Here is a 15,402-nt window from a genome sequence, read left to right on the forward strand (position 1 = left end):
AAAAGCTGAGGCTGTGCCAAGTTGTGGCCCGCAGCGCGCGTGTGTGGTGTGATTGTTGATATACGACGCGGCGGCAACGGGCAGCAAACGGGCGAAGCCGGCGAACGGACGGTCGGTCGGGCGACTATATTAGACGCACATACTTACATACAGGCGCATCTGTGTGTGTGTTTGTGTGCGTGTGTGTGCGTATGTGTAACCAAGAACTTGAAACAGCAGCTGTTATTGTTGTTGCTTTACTTTAATTCGTTGGGGGCTCGCTTGTGTGTGTGTGTGTGTGTGTCTTTGCGCGAGTTTGTTTTTGCGACGTTTGTAGGCACATACATACACACATAGATTTATATGCTCAAGTATGCGCGCACATGTATGTATATATTTTATTTATTTATCTTTTCCTGCGCACACGCACGCATACATACACGTGCTGGCACGTGTAAAATTCAAATCATATGTTGATGTGTGCATGTATGTGTGTGCATATGTATAAGAGTTATTTAATTGAGTAATTGGGCATTTACATGCGTATAAGTAAACGCTTATGTTATTTACTTATACGTCAACTTATACTTCGACTTCTACTTCTACTTATGCGCACATTTTAACATACATATGTAGGTATTGCTACACTTATACAACTAACATTTTACTGCTATAACTATTAAACCATAATCATTTTTAATATCTATGCATATTAATGCATATTAATGCATATTAATGCATATTAAATATATATATGTATATATATTCGAGTGCTCAACTACTGTTATTCAAAAAAGTCCTTAGCATACTTTCAAGCGGCATTCGAAAAAGTGAAGTTTACTTTTAGGCATAATTTTAATGGATTCCTATGCCCAGCAGCCGAACCCTATGTGTACAGTTAGACAGGGTATACTGTGTTTAGGGGGCACGTTTGTAACAGGCATAAGGAAATATATCCGGGCAGATCGAGTCATGTTCGTCCGTCGATCTCAGAGATTATGAGAGACGGAGCATTTCCTTTTTATACCCTGAACCCATTAAAAATGGGTAAACAGGGTATTATGTATTTGTGCTAATGTATGTCACAGGCAGAAGGAAGCATCTCCGACCCCATAAAGTATATATATTCTTGATCAGCATCACAAGCCGAGTCGATCTAGCCATGTCCGTCTGTCTGTCTGTATGTGTGAACGCAAGAATCTCAGAACCTATAAGAGCTAGAGACTTGAAATTTTAGCTATAGGTCCTCCTAGTACCCGCGCAGATCGAGTTTGTTTCCGATATTCGATATCTTGCCCCGTTTCCAAGTAATCGATATCGAAATCCTGTTTTTTAAGCAATTTCGGCAAATAATTTGAGCTAGATTCACCAAACTTGACATGTAGCTTCTAGAATAGTATATATACATATATATATATAGTATTTTTTATTTAATACCTATCGCCTATCGGAAGAAGAGGGTTCAGGGTATCCCCTAGACGGGAGCTCCCGACTAGAACCTCTTACTTGTTAGAGATTGTTTTAAGTATTGTCCGATTTGCTTCAAACCTATTTTCAAATCCCTTCATAAGAACGTAATGAATACAACGTGAGATGTCATCTTTAAGTGCCTCAGGCAAGGGGCGTACACCCGCAAGTCTCACATATATAGACATAGGTCAAAATTTCCCAACCCCATAACTCGGTCAAATCTCATCCGATTTTCATAAAGTTTGGCCTTTTGTTCATGGTTTGGCCTCTATAACAATTTGGCATCTTAATCTGGCAACGTTATTCTGGGTCAAAATTCATGTGAAAATCGTACCCCCAATATAATATATAGGCATAGGTCAAAATTTCCCAATGGTACATGGGTTCACGCACATAAGGACAATTTTAATTTTGAAGTACCTAAAATTTTCATATAGTTTAAACTAGACGTAATTAGTGTGGAATGCTTTTTGAACCATTTCTCCTCCATTTCACTCGTTTCAGGGAATGCTGTTGATTTTGGGGTGAAAGTGAAAGATGTTGTTGTTGTTTATTTTTGATCGCAACGTATTTATTTGATTTTCATTGTCATATCAATTATCGTCGTAAATAATTAATTAATTTATTAAGTACATAAACGCTAAGTATATAATTTAATTTGTTCAATAATTTTGTTTGTTTCTCTTTCGCTTTTCAAGTCAATTAGTTAGAAAACTCGTCATTTTTGTGGTGAAATGCTTTGGTTATTGCTGTAAAATGTTCGACTACTATTAAATACGATTTGCTCTACTATAGGATAATATATATATATATATATAAATATATACAAATATATATTTATATATACATATATGCATATAAGAATTTAAAATTAGTTTTTTTTTTTTTGAAAATCTCTTTAAGCTACAGCAAAATATTTCGCTTTTCCAGTGAGTTTTTTTTTTCTTTCAATCTTTTATAATAGTTATATTGTTATGAATATAGTATGATATATGGGTAATATATTTATGGGTGTATATAAAAAAAAAAAGCTCTTAAGACTAGAGTTCTATATAGTTAATATGGAATGCATTTGATTGCATTTGCTTTTTTGTTTTTTTTCATTAAGCCACGCTGCGGTTCAAGGCCTCATTCAATTTACAATAACTTGTTTCCTCCCGTTAAACATGCGATTATATTATATATATATCTATATATGTATCTGTATCTTTATATCTAAAAAAAAAGAAGAGCACTACGAAGGCAAATTTCTTGTACAGATTTATTAGACTTATCATTATTAATATTATTTTTTGTTTTACTTTTAACTTAAGTCTTGTTTTAAGCATTATTTGTGTTCGTTGTAGACCTAAATTTTAATACTAATATTACGTAAAAAATAGAGGGGGGGGGGGGGGGAGTGTTGAAAAAAAAGGTATACTTATTTCTGCGTTGTTTTTGATTAATTTGTTGACATGGTTTTCGTTCTCAAAATGTTTCATTTCGTTGCCCAAAACTGTTAACAGCAAGTTGCAGTGTTGGAAAACGTTTTGCTTTCGTTTTGCAAACTGTCAACTGCAGTTGCAGTGTTGGAAAACGTTTGCGTTTTCGGCAAGTTTTGTCATGTTGCATTTTCTAAATGTTTCATTTCGCCGCCCAAACTGTCAACTGCAGTTGCAGTGTTGGAAAAGGTTTGCGTTTTAACATGATTTCGTTTTGCAAACTGTCAACTGCAGTTGCAGTGCTGGACAACGTTTGCTTGTCATGTTTTCGTTCTCAAAATGTTTCACTGCCTTTGCAGTGTTGTAAAACGTTCGGTTGTACCGCTACACAAAATTACACAAAAAAGCGCTTACACTACAAAAAAAAAAACGTGTTACTTTTTAGTTTTAAAACGAGTTTAAAATAACCTCAAAAAAAAAAAACAAAAAAAAAACATGAAGGCTTTGGTATGTGTGGAACGACAGTTCGCTGAAGGAAGAGAAAGGAAGAGAAAGAATAGAGAGAGAGAGAGAGAGAGAGAGAGAGAGAGAGCAAGAAGAAGAAACATGATGTTTGCTATCTGCTGGGTGCTGTATGTGATTTTTCACATGCTTTCGTAAGGCCAAAGTTCATGTGGTGCAAGTTGGACTAAGGACTACGACTACTGAGCTGGCTACTGTTGAGTTGAACCGGTAACTTTTCGTAATCTGGCAACGTTAAATGTTGTTTGTGTGTGTGTGTGTTTTTTTTTTTTTGCTTTTGACTAGCTGCTGTTTTTTTCTTTTTTTCTGCACTTGCGCTTCGCACTTACTTTTCCACGCCCAGCAGCTTGGCCGCCTCGTCCGCGGAGGAGAGCAGCTTATTGAGTATGCCCTGGTCGCTGATGCCCAGCAGATTGCCAATCAGATCGCCGCTGGCCATGCCAAAGGCGGCTGCTGTCGCTGTGGGCATCGTGGCATCGCCCATTTTATCCTTCTGCAGGCGCCAGTCGGGCCCGGTCTTGTCCAGGCGCAGGCTCTGCTTGTTGTTGTTGTTGTTGTTCTGGCAAGTGCTGTTGTTGTTGTTGTTGTTGTTGTTGCTGGGCGTGGGCGTTGGTGTGGGCGTGCCGGGCGGCGTGGCCATCTGCTCGTCATCGGAACAATCGGATGCGCCCTGCTCGCCATTGTGACTGCGTCCGCTGTGCTTCTTCATGTGCCGCAGCATGCTGTGCTTCAGCGTGAACTTGCGCAAACAGATCTCGCACTGGAACGGCCGTTCGCCGGAATGTGTGCGCATATGTCGGCGCAGATCCTCCGTCGACCAGAAGCGGCGCACACAAAACGCACAGATCACCTTCCGGTTGCTGTAGTCCGGATATTTGCCATTGCCGCTGCCGCGACCCGACGGCGCCAGCGACTCATCCTCGGAGCCAGCTGCTGCTGGATTGGATGACGACGATTGCTGCTGCTGCTGTTGCTGCTGCTGCTCGTGGAGCTGGTCCGTTTCGATGGCGCCTTTGGCCAGCAGCAGGGCAAACTCCTGGCCATGCAGCTGCTTGATGTGCTCGAGGCACTGCAGCCGCTCCCCGAACGAGAACTCGCACAGATGGCATTTGTACGGCAGCTCGCTGCCGTTGCCCCCCTCTCCGCCAGCTGTTGGACTGTTGCCGGCGGCTCCAGCACCAGCTCCGACTCCAGCTCCGGCTACGACTGCAGCTGCGGCAGCGGCGGCGGCATTGGCCAGCTGCTGGCGTAGCTGTGCCGCAGCCGTCAGCTGCTGGATGAGCTGCTGCTGCTGCTGTTGCTCCCGTTCGCGTTCGATTTTGCGCTCGTGCTCCCTTTCGCGCTCCCGCTCCAGCTCCAGCTGGCGTTCGCGTTCGCGCTCCGCCTCGGCTGCCTTGCGTCGGCGCTGCTCCTCCAAGGCGATCTCCTCGACAGACTTGGGCACGGGTATCGGTTCGCTAACATCCTCGGTGGGCACATAGACGCTCATCGCGGACTCGACATTGCCGTGCTTGCGCAACAGATGCCGGTCGCAGTTGCTCTTCGTGGTGAACAGCAGCGGGCAGTGGGAGCACTTGAAGGGCTTCTGGCCCGTATGGGTCAGGATGTGGCGGCGCAGCGAGCTGCTCCACGGGAACATGCGCTGGCAATACGGGCAACTGACACGATTCGGCGCCAGGCTGTAGGCGGACTTCTTTTTCGGCTCGTTGCAGCTGCTGCTGGTCACGTCCTCGGTGCCGGAATTGTTGCTCTCGCTGGCGCTGCCGGATGCAACTAAACCCTCCTCGTCGCTCTGCTCCATGTGATTGGCCACGTCGCTTGGCCGGAAATAGCTGTTGAACGACACCTGATTGCTGGTCGCGTTGTCCACCAGCTTCGACACCGGCACCAGATCCTGAGATTCGTCCTTGAACGGTGAGCTGGCCACATCTTTCAAGGATTTCGCCACCGATTCCGCTTGGGCTATCATTGTTTTCATTGTCGTCGGTCCCGGTGTGGCCGTGGCCGCAGTTGTTGTTGTTGGCGTTGGCATGGCCACGGCATCTGATTCCGGATCGGGCTTGGCCTGCGCCTTGATCACCTGCTCCAGTATGCTCTCCGCTACCTTTTTGGCTGCCTCAATGGGCGTGCCGGGGCGTGGCAGCGTGGGCACCGCCGCCGCCGCAGGCTGTTCGAGCTGCTCCAGCTGTGCGGCCGGCTCCTCCTCATCCGCGTCCTCCTCCATTTCGAGCTCCTCCTCCTCCTGCTCCTCCTCTGTATCATCAAACTCCTCCTCCTCCGCCTCCTCCTCATCGTCCTCGTCGATGATCAGCTTGGGCGGCTCATCATCATCCGCAGCAGCTCCATTGATGGGATGTGCCGGCTGCTGCTGCTGCTGTTGCTGCTGCTGCTGCTTATTGTTGTTGTTGTAGTTGAAGTGGAGCAGCGCACTGCTGGAGCCGTGCGCCAGCGCCTGGTGCAGCAGATCCGTGTCCTTGCGCGCCTTCAGCTGCTGCGCCAATATCGCGTACTTCACCTGCTCCGAAATGGGCGGATGCGCATGCTGCTGCTGCTGCTGTTGCTGCTGCGCCAGATTCGACATGGCAGCTGCTGCAGCTGCTGCTGCTGCCGCCGCTGCCGCTGCTGCCGCCGCATTGGAGCTGGCGGCGCGTCCGCGCATCACATGGTGTCCGCTGCGCTGGCGCTGCGCATAGTATTGGGGATGCTGCTGCTTGACGTGACGCTCCATATTGGAGCGCAGCGTAAATCGGGCGGAGCAGTGCTCGCAGGCGAAGGGTCGCTCGGTTCGGTAGCGACGCTGCTTCTGCTTGGGCATCAGGACGCCGTTCTTGATGACCATCTTGACGGGCCCGCCCGCTGGCACCGGCACGGTAACCGGCACCGGCATCGGCATGGGCATGCCAGCGGCAGCAACTGTTGCCGGCGTCTGGCCTGGATTTGTGCCCGGCTGCGTTGACTTCTCCGCCGACGTCGTCGTCGGGGGCGCCATGTAGCCAAAGAAGGAGAAGCCCGGCGTCTGCTGGAACATGAGATTGCGCAGCAGCTGCTGCATATACTGCGTCGTCGCGTCTCCCGCGCTAAACAGCTGCTGCTGCTGCTGCTGCTGCACCTGCTGTTGCACCTGTTGCTGCAACTGTTGCTGTTGCTGCTGCTGCAGCAGCAGCAGATCGTGCTCCTGTTCGCGCTCCCGTTCGCGCTGGCGCTCCAGCTGCTGTGTGGGCTTCTTGCTCAGATCCAGCACATCCATGCTAAGATCCATGGCTGGCGGCGCCAGCGGCTTCTCCACCAGCTGATCCAAGCTCTTCACCTGTATCTTGAGCGGCGTCACCGACGGCGACGGCTTGGCGCACGGTTCCGCTAGCAACATGTGCTTTAGCTGCGATTCCGCTGCCGGCGGCAAGGCAACGGCAAGGGGCAACGGGGGCGGCGGCGGCGGCGGACTGAGCGAGCGATAGCTAAGCTCGGCCAGGTCCGTATCCTGGCCCGTTACACGCTTGTTGTTCTCCTCGCAGCTGGCATCCTCCGCCGGATGATAGACAATGGCGCGCTTCACCTCCTCGCGGCTCGTCTTGCCGTGCCGATTGCGCAAATGCCGCTCACAGTTGGCCTTCGTGGTGAAGGCGTAATTGCAGACGGCGCACTCGTACGGCCGATCCCCGTTGTGGGTGCGCATGTGCCGCACCAGCGCCGCCTTGTCGCAGACGGCATAGGGACACATGTTGCAGCGAAAGGGTCCGGCGGCGCCGACGGCGGCCAAATGGACGCGATTATGGCCCTTGAGGGCGCGCAAATTGGGAAAGACGGCGCTGCAGAGCTTGCAGGGGAATTCGCCGCGCAGTTTCATACGGCGGAATTCGCTGGTGAATGCATCCTGGGCCTCCTCCTCGCCGTCGCGCCCATCCAGGCTGTACTGGCTGGAGCAGGGCGTGTTCACGGACTGCTCGAAATTGCGCAGGAAACTCGACGTGCAGCTGGAGCTGGTCATATGCAAAATGCTCTGTATATCGGCCAGATCCTGACGATCCTGGCGCTGCTCCAGCCGCTGCTCGGACGGCTCACGCTTGATCGGCGACGGCAGACCGCCGGCTTTGCCTTTTAGATAGAGCTGCTGAAAGAACTCATCGCGCTCGCTGCTGGCCAGCTGCTCGCCGTGCGCCAGCTCCTCCTCATCCTCCTCCTGGTCGTGCTCCTGCTCCTGGTCGTGCTCCACCTCCAGCTTGTGCAGCGGCGAGCTGCTCGCGCCGAGCAGCGGCGGCAACTGCAGCTGGCCGCGACAGCTGTGCGCCTGCAGCTGCCGATGGGTGGCAAAGATCACCTCGCAGTCGCGACACTTGGCTGGTATATCCGGATGCGCTGCATCCAGATGCGCGCACAGCGCCGGCAATGTCTCAAACTCGCCCGTATTGCAGGCCGGACAGCTATGTAGGCCCGGCGACGGGCTCGGGCTAGTTGCCAGCAATGTGGCCACATCCGGCGTGCTCGTAATCATCTGCGCCACATCCACGCTATCCGCATCATCCGAGTCCAGCTGCGGCTCCGGCTCTGCCTCGGGCTCTTCATCTGCCTCGGGCTCCGATTTTGGCTGCTTTGGCTGCTCCTCGTCGCTGAGTATATTGTTGTTGTTGATGTTCGTCTTATGCCGTCGCTGCTTGCACGCCAGCAACAGTTGCTGCTGCTGCTCCCCGTTGCCGTTGTTGCTGTTGTTCTTGTTGTTCTTGTTCGTTTGCTCGCTGTTGTTGTTGTTGTTGTTGTTGGTGTTGCTGTTGCTGCTGTCGTTGCTGCTGCTGCTGCTGCTGGACACATCCGTCGAGCAGCTGGCATCGCTCTCGTAGCTCTCCGCACGCCCAGCTGCCACGCCCCCATGTTGCTGGCGTCGCTGCTGCTGCTGTCCATGTTGCTGCTGTCCATGTTGCTGCGGTGCCTGTTGCTGCGGTGTCTGTTGCTGCTGTGTCTGTTGCTGCTGCGTCGGCGGCTGCTGCTGCGTCGTCTGGTGCTGCTTGTGGGTGCGCATGTGCCGGTGCATGTTGCCGTTCGTGGTGAATGTCAAATGGCAATAGCGACAGTTGAACGGACGCTCGCCCGTGTGCACCAGCACGTGCCTGTCCAGCGAGGAGGCTGATGACAGCACCTAAACAGGGGGGGGTGGGAGGTAGGCGTGGCCAAAGGAGAAAGAAGCACAAGTTAGTCGACAATCAAAACGAAGAGCAAAGCATTCCATTCCTTCCTGTCAAAGCTCTGCTCCATTTGGAGATCACGATCCCAAGTAACTCCGGAATGTATTAGCCAATCCCTATGAAACTTTCACAGCTTCATCATAGTATAAAAAAAAGTGTGCATACCAAGGCCCAAGACTGTGCCACTCAAAATGACTTTTTTTTGCATTTTCTGATCAAATGGGCAAAAATATCTAAACTATGATATATTCCCAGTCTGTATATGCTACACAAAAACCTGCCTACCAAATTTGCAGCATATAGCTCTTATAATCCTCGAGTTATCCAGAAATAACCATTTCTCCAAATCGATATTTATCGATTTTATGCAAATTGAAGTTTTTAAAAAAAGCCGATTAACTTTTACTTAAATTCAAACTTAAAGTCAACAACTTCTGCGCTCATAAGCAACCTAATTAATCATTTATCTAAGTCTCGCTAGTTCAACGGTAGTCGACTATGCAATACCCTATAATTGGTTAACCAAAACATTTATGGTTTATTGCCTAACTTTCGACAGTAGTTGACCAGCTTAATACCCTGTATAACTTATTTTTGGTTTGGATTTCTGTTTTTATCCCTTATTGGAATTCCCTGTAATTGGCTACTTTGAACCTCATGCGTTACTTTTCATCACTTTAGACAGTAGTCGCGCATTGTAATACCCTGTAACTGTCTGTCAAGATCTTATCTTGTTTTGATGTCACAGTAGTCGACCATTTAAATACCCTTTAATCAAACTTTTGGGTTTCTTCTTTAACAATTCGTCTGTTTTCTTATCTCGACAGTAGGCGACTAATTTATACCCTACAACTTTATCATATCTGGACAGTAGTCGACAACCTTATACCCTGCAATTGTAATTGTCGTATGTTTTCTAAGCTATCTCGACAGTAGTCGACAGTCGTATGCCCTACAATTTTATCTGTGCTTCTTAGCTCGACATTAGTCGAAAATCTTATACCCTGCAATTCTAGTTGTCGTTTGTTTTCTAAGCTATCTCGACAGTAGTCGACAAACGTATACCCTATACTTTCGCTTACCTTGGAGCAGATGCGGCAGGTGAAGTTTTCGGTGTCACCGTTGGCGTAGTTGTGGCAGCGTATGTGATTGGTGAACTCGTGGGGCGTGGCCGAGACGACCTCGCAGATGGGGCAAACATATTTCATGTGCTCGTCGCCGGCGCCGATGCCGGACTCGGCGCTCGAGTGGCATAGGCCCTGGGGCGAGCTGCCGCCGGAGCTGCTGCTTGAGGCCAATTGCTGCTGCTGCTGTTGCTGCTGCTGCTGCTGCTGCGCTGCCGACGCTGACTGCGCGGCGCTGCTGGCGCTGAGCAAATAACCGCTGTGCGCGCTCCCATCCACAAAGCCGGACTCGGAGAGCTCCCCGTTGTTGCCATTGATGCTGCTGGCGCTGCTGCGGTTCAGGCGAAACTTTTTGCGCAGCGAACTGGCATCGCCGCTGGCGCTGTAGTCGACCACGATGCTGGCGCTGGCAGCGGCAGCGACTGCGGCTGCATTTCCGCTGCGTCGCTGCTTGTGCCGCAGTCGCTGCGCGGACTGCTCCAGCAGCTGCTGCTGTTGCTCGTCCTCGTCGGAGAGCAACTGTTGCGGCTGCTGTAGCTGGCGCAGCTTGCGTTTGCGCGACGTCGCCTCATGCGGCGTCGACGTCGGCTGCGGCGCGCCGCTGCTGCTGCTCAGCTTCTTTGGCGTGCGGCTCAAGTCCAGGTGCTCCAGCGAGGACTCCGAGGTGCTCGAATCGCGGCGCGCCCGCTCCAAGCCCGCATCCTCAAGCGCTACTGTGCTGCCTCCCGTTGCTGTTGCCGCTGTGTGTTGCTGTTGTGGCTGCTGCTGCTGCTGCTGCTGTGCGGCCAGCATTTTCGCTGCTGCTGTCGTTGTAAAAGTTGGCTAATTGAGATCGTAAACGGCTGCTGCTTGTCTGCTGTGGTTAGCTGCAACAATAGGAGTTGACATTAGCATTAACATACGGTTTAACATTAGGATTAATATAGACACGGAATATGTGTACGTGCTTATATGGCCAGTCTGTTGTTCTGGAGTTGACATTAGCATTAACATGAGGTTTAACATGAGGAATAACCTACTATATGTGTTATTGCTTATAGGGCTAGGCTATTGGTCTGGAGTTGACATTAGCATTAACATGAGGCTTAACATTAGTATTAACATGAGGTTTAACATTAGCATTAACATATATACTACATTGTGTGTACGTCTCGTGCTCATATGGCTAATTCAACAGACCAACGTCTGGAGTTGACATTAGCAATAACATGAGGTTTAAAATTAGAATTATATAGTCAGTCTGTTGGTCTGAAGTTGATATTACCATCATCATGGGGTTTAACATAAGTATTATATAGCCAGTCTGTTGGTTTACAGTTGACATAAGTATTAACATGAAGTTTAACATTAGGAATAACATAAACATTGCAATATATGTACGTGCTTATATGGCCAGTCTGTTGTTCTTCAGTTGACATTAGCATTAATATGAGGTTTAACATTAGGATTAATATAGATACTGTACGTCTCGTGCTTGCATGGCCATAGGAGTGGACAAAATAACGTTAACATTAGCTTTAGCATGAAGTTTAACATGAGCAATAACTAAAGGATGCACATTAGTGAACGTGATAATGAAGTAATAGGACATTCAACGACTAAATTAAATGCGTTCAAAAGAGAAGGCATATAATGTTAACATTAGCTTTACCATGAGGCTACCATTAGGTCACAGAAGACGGAAGGTGTCCTTCCCGTAAGGGTTAATATGTGAAATCTGTACTCGTATAGCCATAAAAGTGAAAAAGATGAGTTAACATGAGAATTACAATTAGCATTTATATTACAATCAATGCCAAATGCAAGAAAAGCGACTGATTTGACTCAAATTGGGAATTTCGAGGAGTAAACAGACAGAAATAAGCTCGCATCGGATTTGTTGCAGTGTAGTTTACACGAATACATTTGAATTTGGCGTTACCAGATCGCAGAATGCATTTACAGTGAAAGCCAAGAAGGAGAATTTGAACTGAAAACCAATTCCTTGAATACGGCAACATTTCCAATTGCGTGCGCTGATTGGATTACGCGCATTTAAGTGGAAATCCCAGCGCAGATCTCGTATCTCGTTTTCAGCTGAATATGCATGCGTTTCTTTCGCTGCCAACCAGCTGATCGAACGCGTTGAGTTCTGTTAAACGAGACGCTCGCAAAACAGTTGCGCATTTCTAACTGGGAAATGCAAACGGATGCATTTCGACAGCAACAAATTCCAATCAGAGCAAGTGCGTGCGCGAGCGAGAGAGCACCCGCCCCCACCCCCTCCGCTCTACTCCCCTGCCACAGCTGCTGCTGCAGGCGCTCATCTCTAATACTCGCTCGCTCTCTCTCTCTCTCTCTCTCGCTCGCGCTGCGTATTGATTTGTTATCGGCTCGTGCGCTTTGCGCTTTGTATTTGTTGCATTTCCATTCGCTGCGCGCACAATTCTCATTAACATTTACCGTTATCTGTGGCTGCTGTTGTTGTTGCTGTTGCTGTGCTCGTCGCCAATTGGAAATCCTAAGCAGCAGCAACAACAACAATATGTTGACAAATTTAAAAGAAAACTTTTCAGCGATAAGGTTTTGGTTTTTTTTTGTTGTTGTTTTAGCTTTGGCTTCGATTTTGGTTGGTCGATTCCAATTTTCGAATGTGACTCAGCCGCATGCTAAATCATTGAGATAAAGACACGCCCCCTGCCTCACTCCCCCCTCCCCCCCTCTCTCTCTCTCTCACTCTCTTAACCCCTCAGGCCCTGTCACTGTGAAATCCTCTACATCATTTGCTTTTGGCTACACTCAGCGAAAAACTTTGAAATTCGTAATTAGTTGTTTTCGATTTCATTTAAAACTGAATTATAGGATTTTTAAAAAATTTAAAATAGATAAATAAATTGAGTAAAAAATAGCTGAATTTTAGGACTTTTAAAAAATTCAAACTTTGCAGAAACTTTTTTCTATCTTCTTGTCAGGATTTCGGATTTTCACATTGATATCTATCGAAAAAAACCTTTTCTAGCTGGCCGAAATAAAAACCTTCGTGTTTTTTTTTAAAGTTATTTAGAGAACTGAGCTTTATTTTTTGTATAATTGTCCAATTAAAATCTAGCTAAAATCAAGCTCATTTCTAGGATTGTTCCCAAAAAGTCGAGTAACAAACGAAACTCGACAGATTTTTCTACCGTCTAATTTTGATAAAACTTCGGGGGAAAATCTTTGATTGGGATAAGCAGAAACTGGTTCATGGAAAAGAAATGCAAATTCTAGAGTTTTTTGACTTAAATAGAGTAGAGTTAAGATTTTGCAACCATTTTTTGGAGTTTTTTTTTTTAATAGAAAAGCAGCTCAAAATTGTTTTTGATCAAGAAGTAAACAAATATTAAAACAGATCTACAAAATGCGCGTTTATTTTCAGAAACTCAACTGAAACAATTTAACATTACGAATATTTGGTTTTATTTTGAATTAAATTAAGTTTTTGAAAGCATCTTTAATTAGATTTTGTTGCAAATTTTGCTTGCAAATCAAATCGAAACTTAAATCAAGCTGAGTTTCAGGCATTCAAATAAATAACTAGCTTGATTTTTAACGAAATAGATCGGAAATTAAAGGGATCATCATCAAAAAGATAACTGAAACCCTTATCAAAAAAGATTTTTAGAATAGGATTCTGCGAGCAAATCTTGAACCTTCAAGCTCTAACATGATCTATTTGAATAAATAACTCGTCAGTTGGAACATTTAACAAATTGTCTTCATTAGTTTTGCCCGAAAGGGAGTTAACAAGGGGCGCAACCCTTTTCTCGGGCGGGTTCAGAGCTCAAAAGGGATTCAAAATTTTTAAATTCGGTCGGGCGCTTGAACCTTGAACCCAGCCGAGGGTCAATTCGATTAAAAGGCCCGCAAAATCACACAAGAAACAGGGTAGAATGCTTTAGACCACGATATAGAGCACCTAGACACTAGAGCACGCTCCAAGCTGTGTACGGGAAATGCGTTGTTAACTCTCATAACTTCGGTCTTTAGAGTCCGATCTTAATGAAACTTTGGGGTTTAAATTTGGTATGTGGAAATGTAGGCAGGCCGAAGCGCAAGGTTCTACCTGCTCAAATGGGGGGGCAATGTGGTAGCTATACAATATAAAGATCTGTTTCTAGCTCTTATAACTCAGTTCTCAAAATATGCTTCTAAAAGATGTGAAAATGGGAGAAGATATTGAAGAAAAAGTTGGATAATATCTCGAATCTGAGGCTCTAGATTTTGTAGTTTTCGAGATCGAAGCGTTAACATAGACGGACAGAGGGAGCGACGGAAAGACGGATCTGGCTAGCTCAACTTAGCCCAGATCAGGAGTATATATAGATATATGCATATATGATCTATGAGCTTGAAGATGTTTCTTTTTCCACATTTGCACAAAACCAACCATTTCCTATATATAGAAAAAGAGTTTACCCAAGGTAAAAACTTGTCCTTAATCCAGCCTGGGGTCTGTTATATATATATATATAGTCATATATTTTACTGTTATTTTCATATTTGCATGTTATCCATGAAAAGCGCTTTTCACACGACACTTGCACAAAAATTCGTTTGTGACACAAGAAAAAAAATTGTTTGAATTTTTTTTTACCAAGAAAAAAAATATTGTTTATTGAATTTGTATTGAAATTTGTTACCTTTGTTTTGTTTTGGTTTTTTGCACAATTTGGCGGCGGCATTCGAAGCCGTTTTTTTTAATTTCAGTAAATAAATTGATTTATTTATTATTATTTTATTTATTTATTTTTTTTTGGTTTAAGTTTTTCACTAGTTGTCACTTTTGTTTGTAAATTTGGTTGAATTTCGTTGTTGTTGTTGTTTTTTTCTCTTGTTGTTGTTGTTGTTGCACTCAATTATTATGATAAAATAATTAATTTGTAGCACGTTTCTTTGGTTTAATTTAATTTAAAAAAAAAAATAAAATAAAATAATTTAATTTAATTGACTTTTTGGGCAGTCAACAAATTTGCACCAAGTGTTTTTTTTTTTTTTTGTGTGTAATTGTTAACTGTAATTTGGCTGTCTCTTGTGTGTCTGCTGCTTCGTTGTATCCCGTTTTGCTGTCGCAGCGCGCCGCAGATGCTTTCACGTTGACGCGCACACGAGTTCTGAGCGCAGCCGCGGCGCAAGCGTTCGGCAGAGCCTCTCGCTGTGGCAGCTTTATCTATGTGTGTGTATGTTTGTGTGTGTGTGGCTCTGCTCGTGCGCTGCTGAGAAGAATGCAGACGTAGTGAAGAAGTCGAAGAGTAGGAAGCAGCACCAACAACAATAACAAAAAAAAAAATGTATATGTATGTATAAAAATAAATAACAAATTCAAGACGTCTTTTCGGTTCGACTTCTGAATTGTATTTGAACGCATCTATAAAATTGTATTTATAAAAGCGCAGAGCAGAGCCCAGCGCAGAGCGCAGAGTCAGCGTCAGCGTCGGCAGCAGCAGCAGCTGGCTGACAGCGACATCGACATCTGAGCGACGAGCAGTGAGAGAGAACGCAATGGCTGCCTCTGCTCAGAGTATGCGTGCTTGTGAGTGTGTGTGTGTGTATGTTTGTGTTTGTTGAGTGTGAGAGCTGTGCGACTGCGGCTGCGGCTGCTGTTGCTGTGTTGGTGGGTTTGCTTGGCATTGGTATTGGTTAGATAAAACTGCAGAGTAGCTCAGCTGACGTCGACGTCGCTGTCGTCGTACGCTG

General features: G+C 46.3%; 1 protein-coding gene across 1 annotated transcript; it reads right to left on the reverse strand.

Moving 5' to 3' along the window:
- Positions 1–3,607: 3,607 nt before the first annotated feature.
- Positions 3,608–14,586, reverse strand: peb (pebbled). Its single transcript, XM_064683649.1, has 3 exons — positions 14,349–14,586; positions 9,649–10,556; positions 3,608–8,520 (listed from the first exon to the last, which is right to left on the reverse strand). Exons 2-3 carry the CDS (start codon positions 10,480–10,482, stop codon positions 3,718–3,720), a joined length of 5,637 nt encoding a protein of 1,878 aa, XP_064539719.1. The 5' UTR covers positions 10,483–10,556; positions 14,349–14,586; the 3' UTR covers positions 3,608–3,717.
- Between the last annotated feature and the right edge of the window lie 816 nt (positions 14,587–15,402).

Source organism: Drosophila montana, unplaced genomic scaffold (assembly GCF_035044405.1).
Source record: "Drosophila montana isolate Dmon_TW-CO22-7 unplaced genomic scaffold, ASM3504440v1 contig_2666_1, whole genome shotgun sequence".
NCBI lineage: Eukaryota > Metazoa > Arthropoda > Insecta > Diptera > Drosophilidae > Drosophila > Drosophila montana.

Excerpts from the sequence above, each read along its gene's own strand:
- peb (XM_064683649.1), bottom strand. The coding sequence starts at position 10,482 with ATGCTGGCCGCACAGCAGCAGCAGCAGCAGCAGCCACAACAGCAACAC. Across the intron at positions 8,521-9,648 it reads CCTGCCGCATCTGCTCCAAG|GTGCTGTCATCAGCCTCCTC; the intron begins GTAAGCGAAAGT and ends CCCCCTGTTTAG.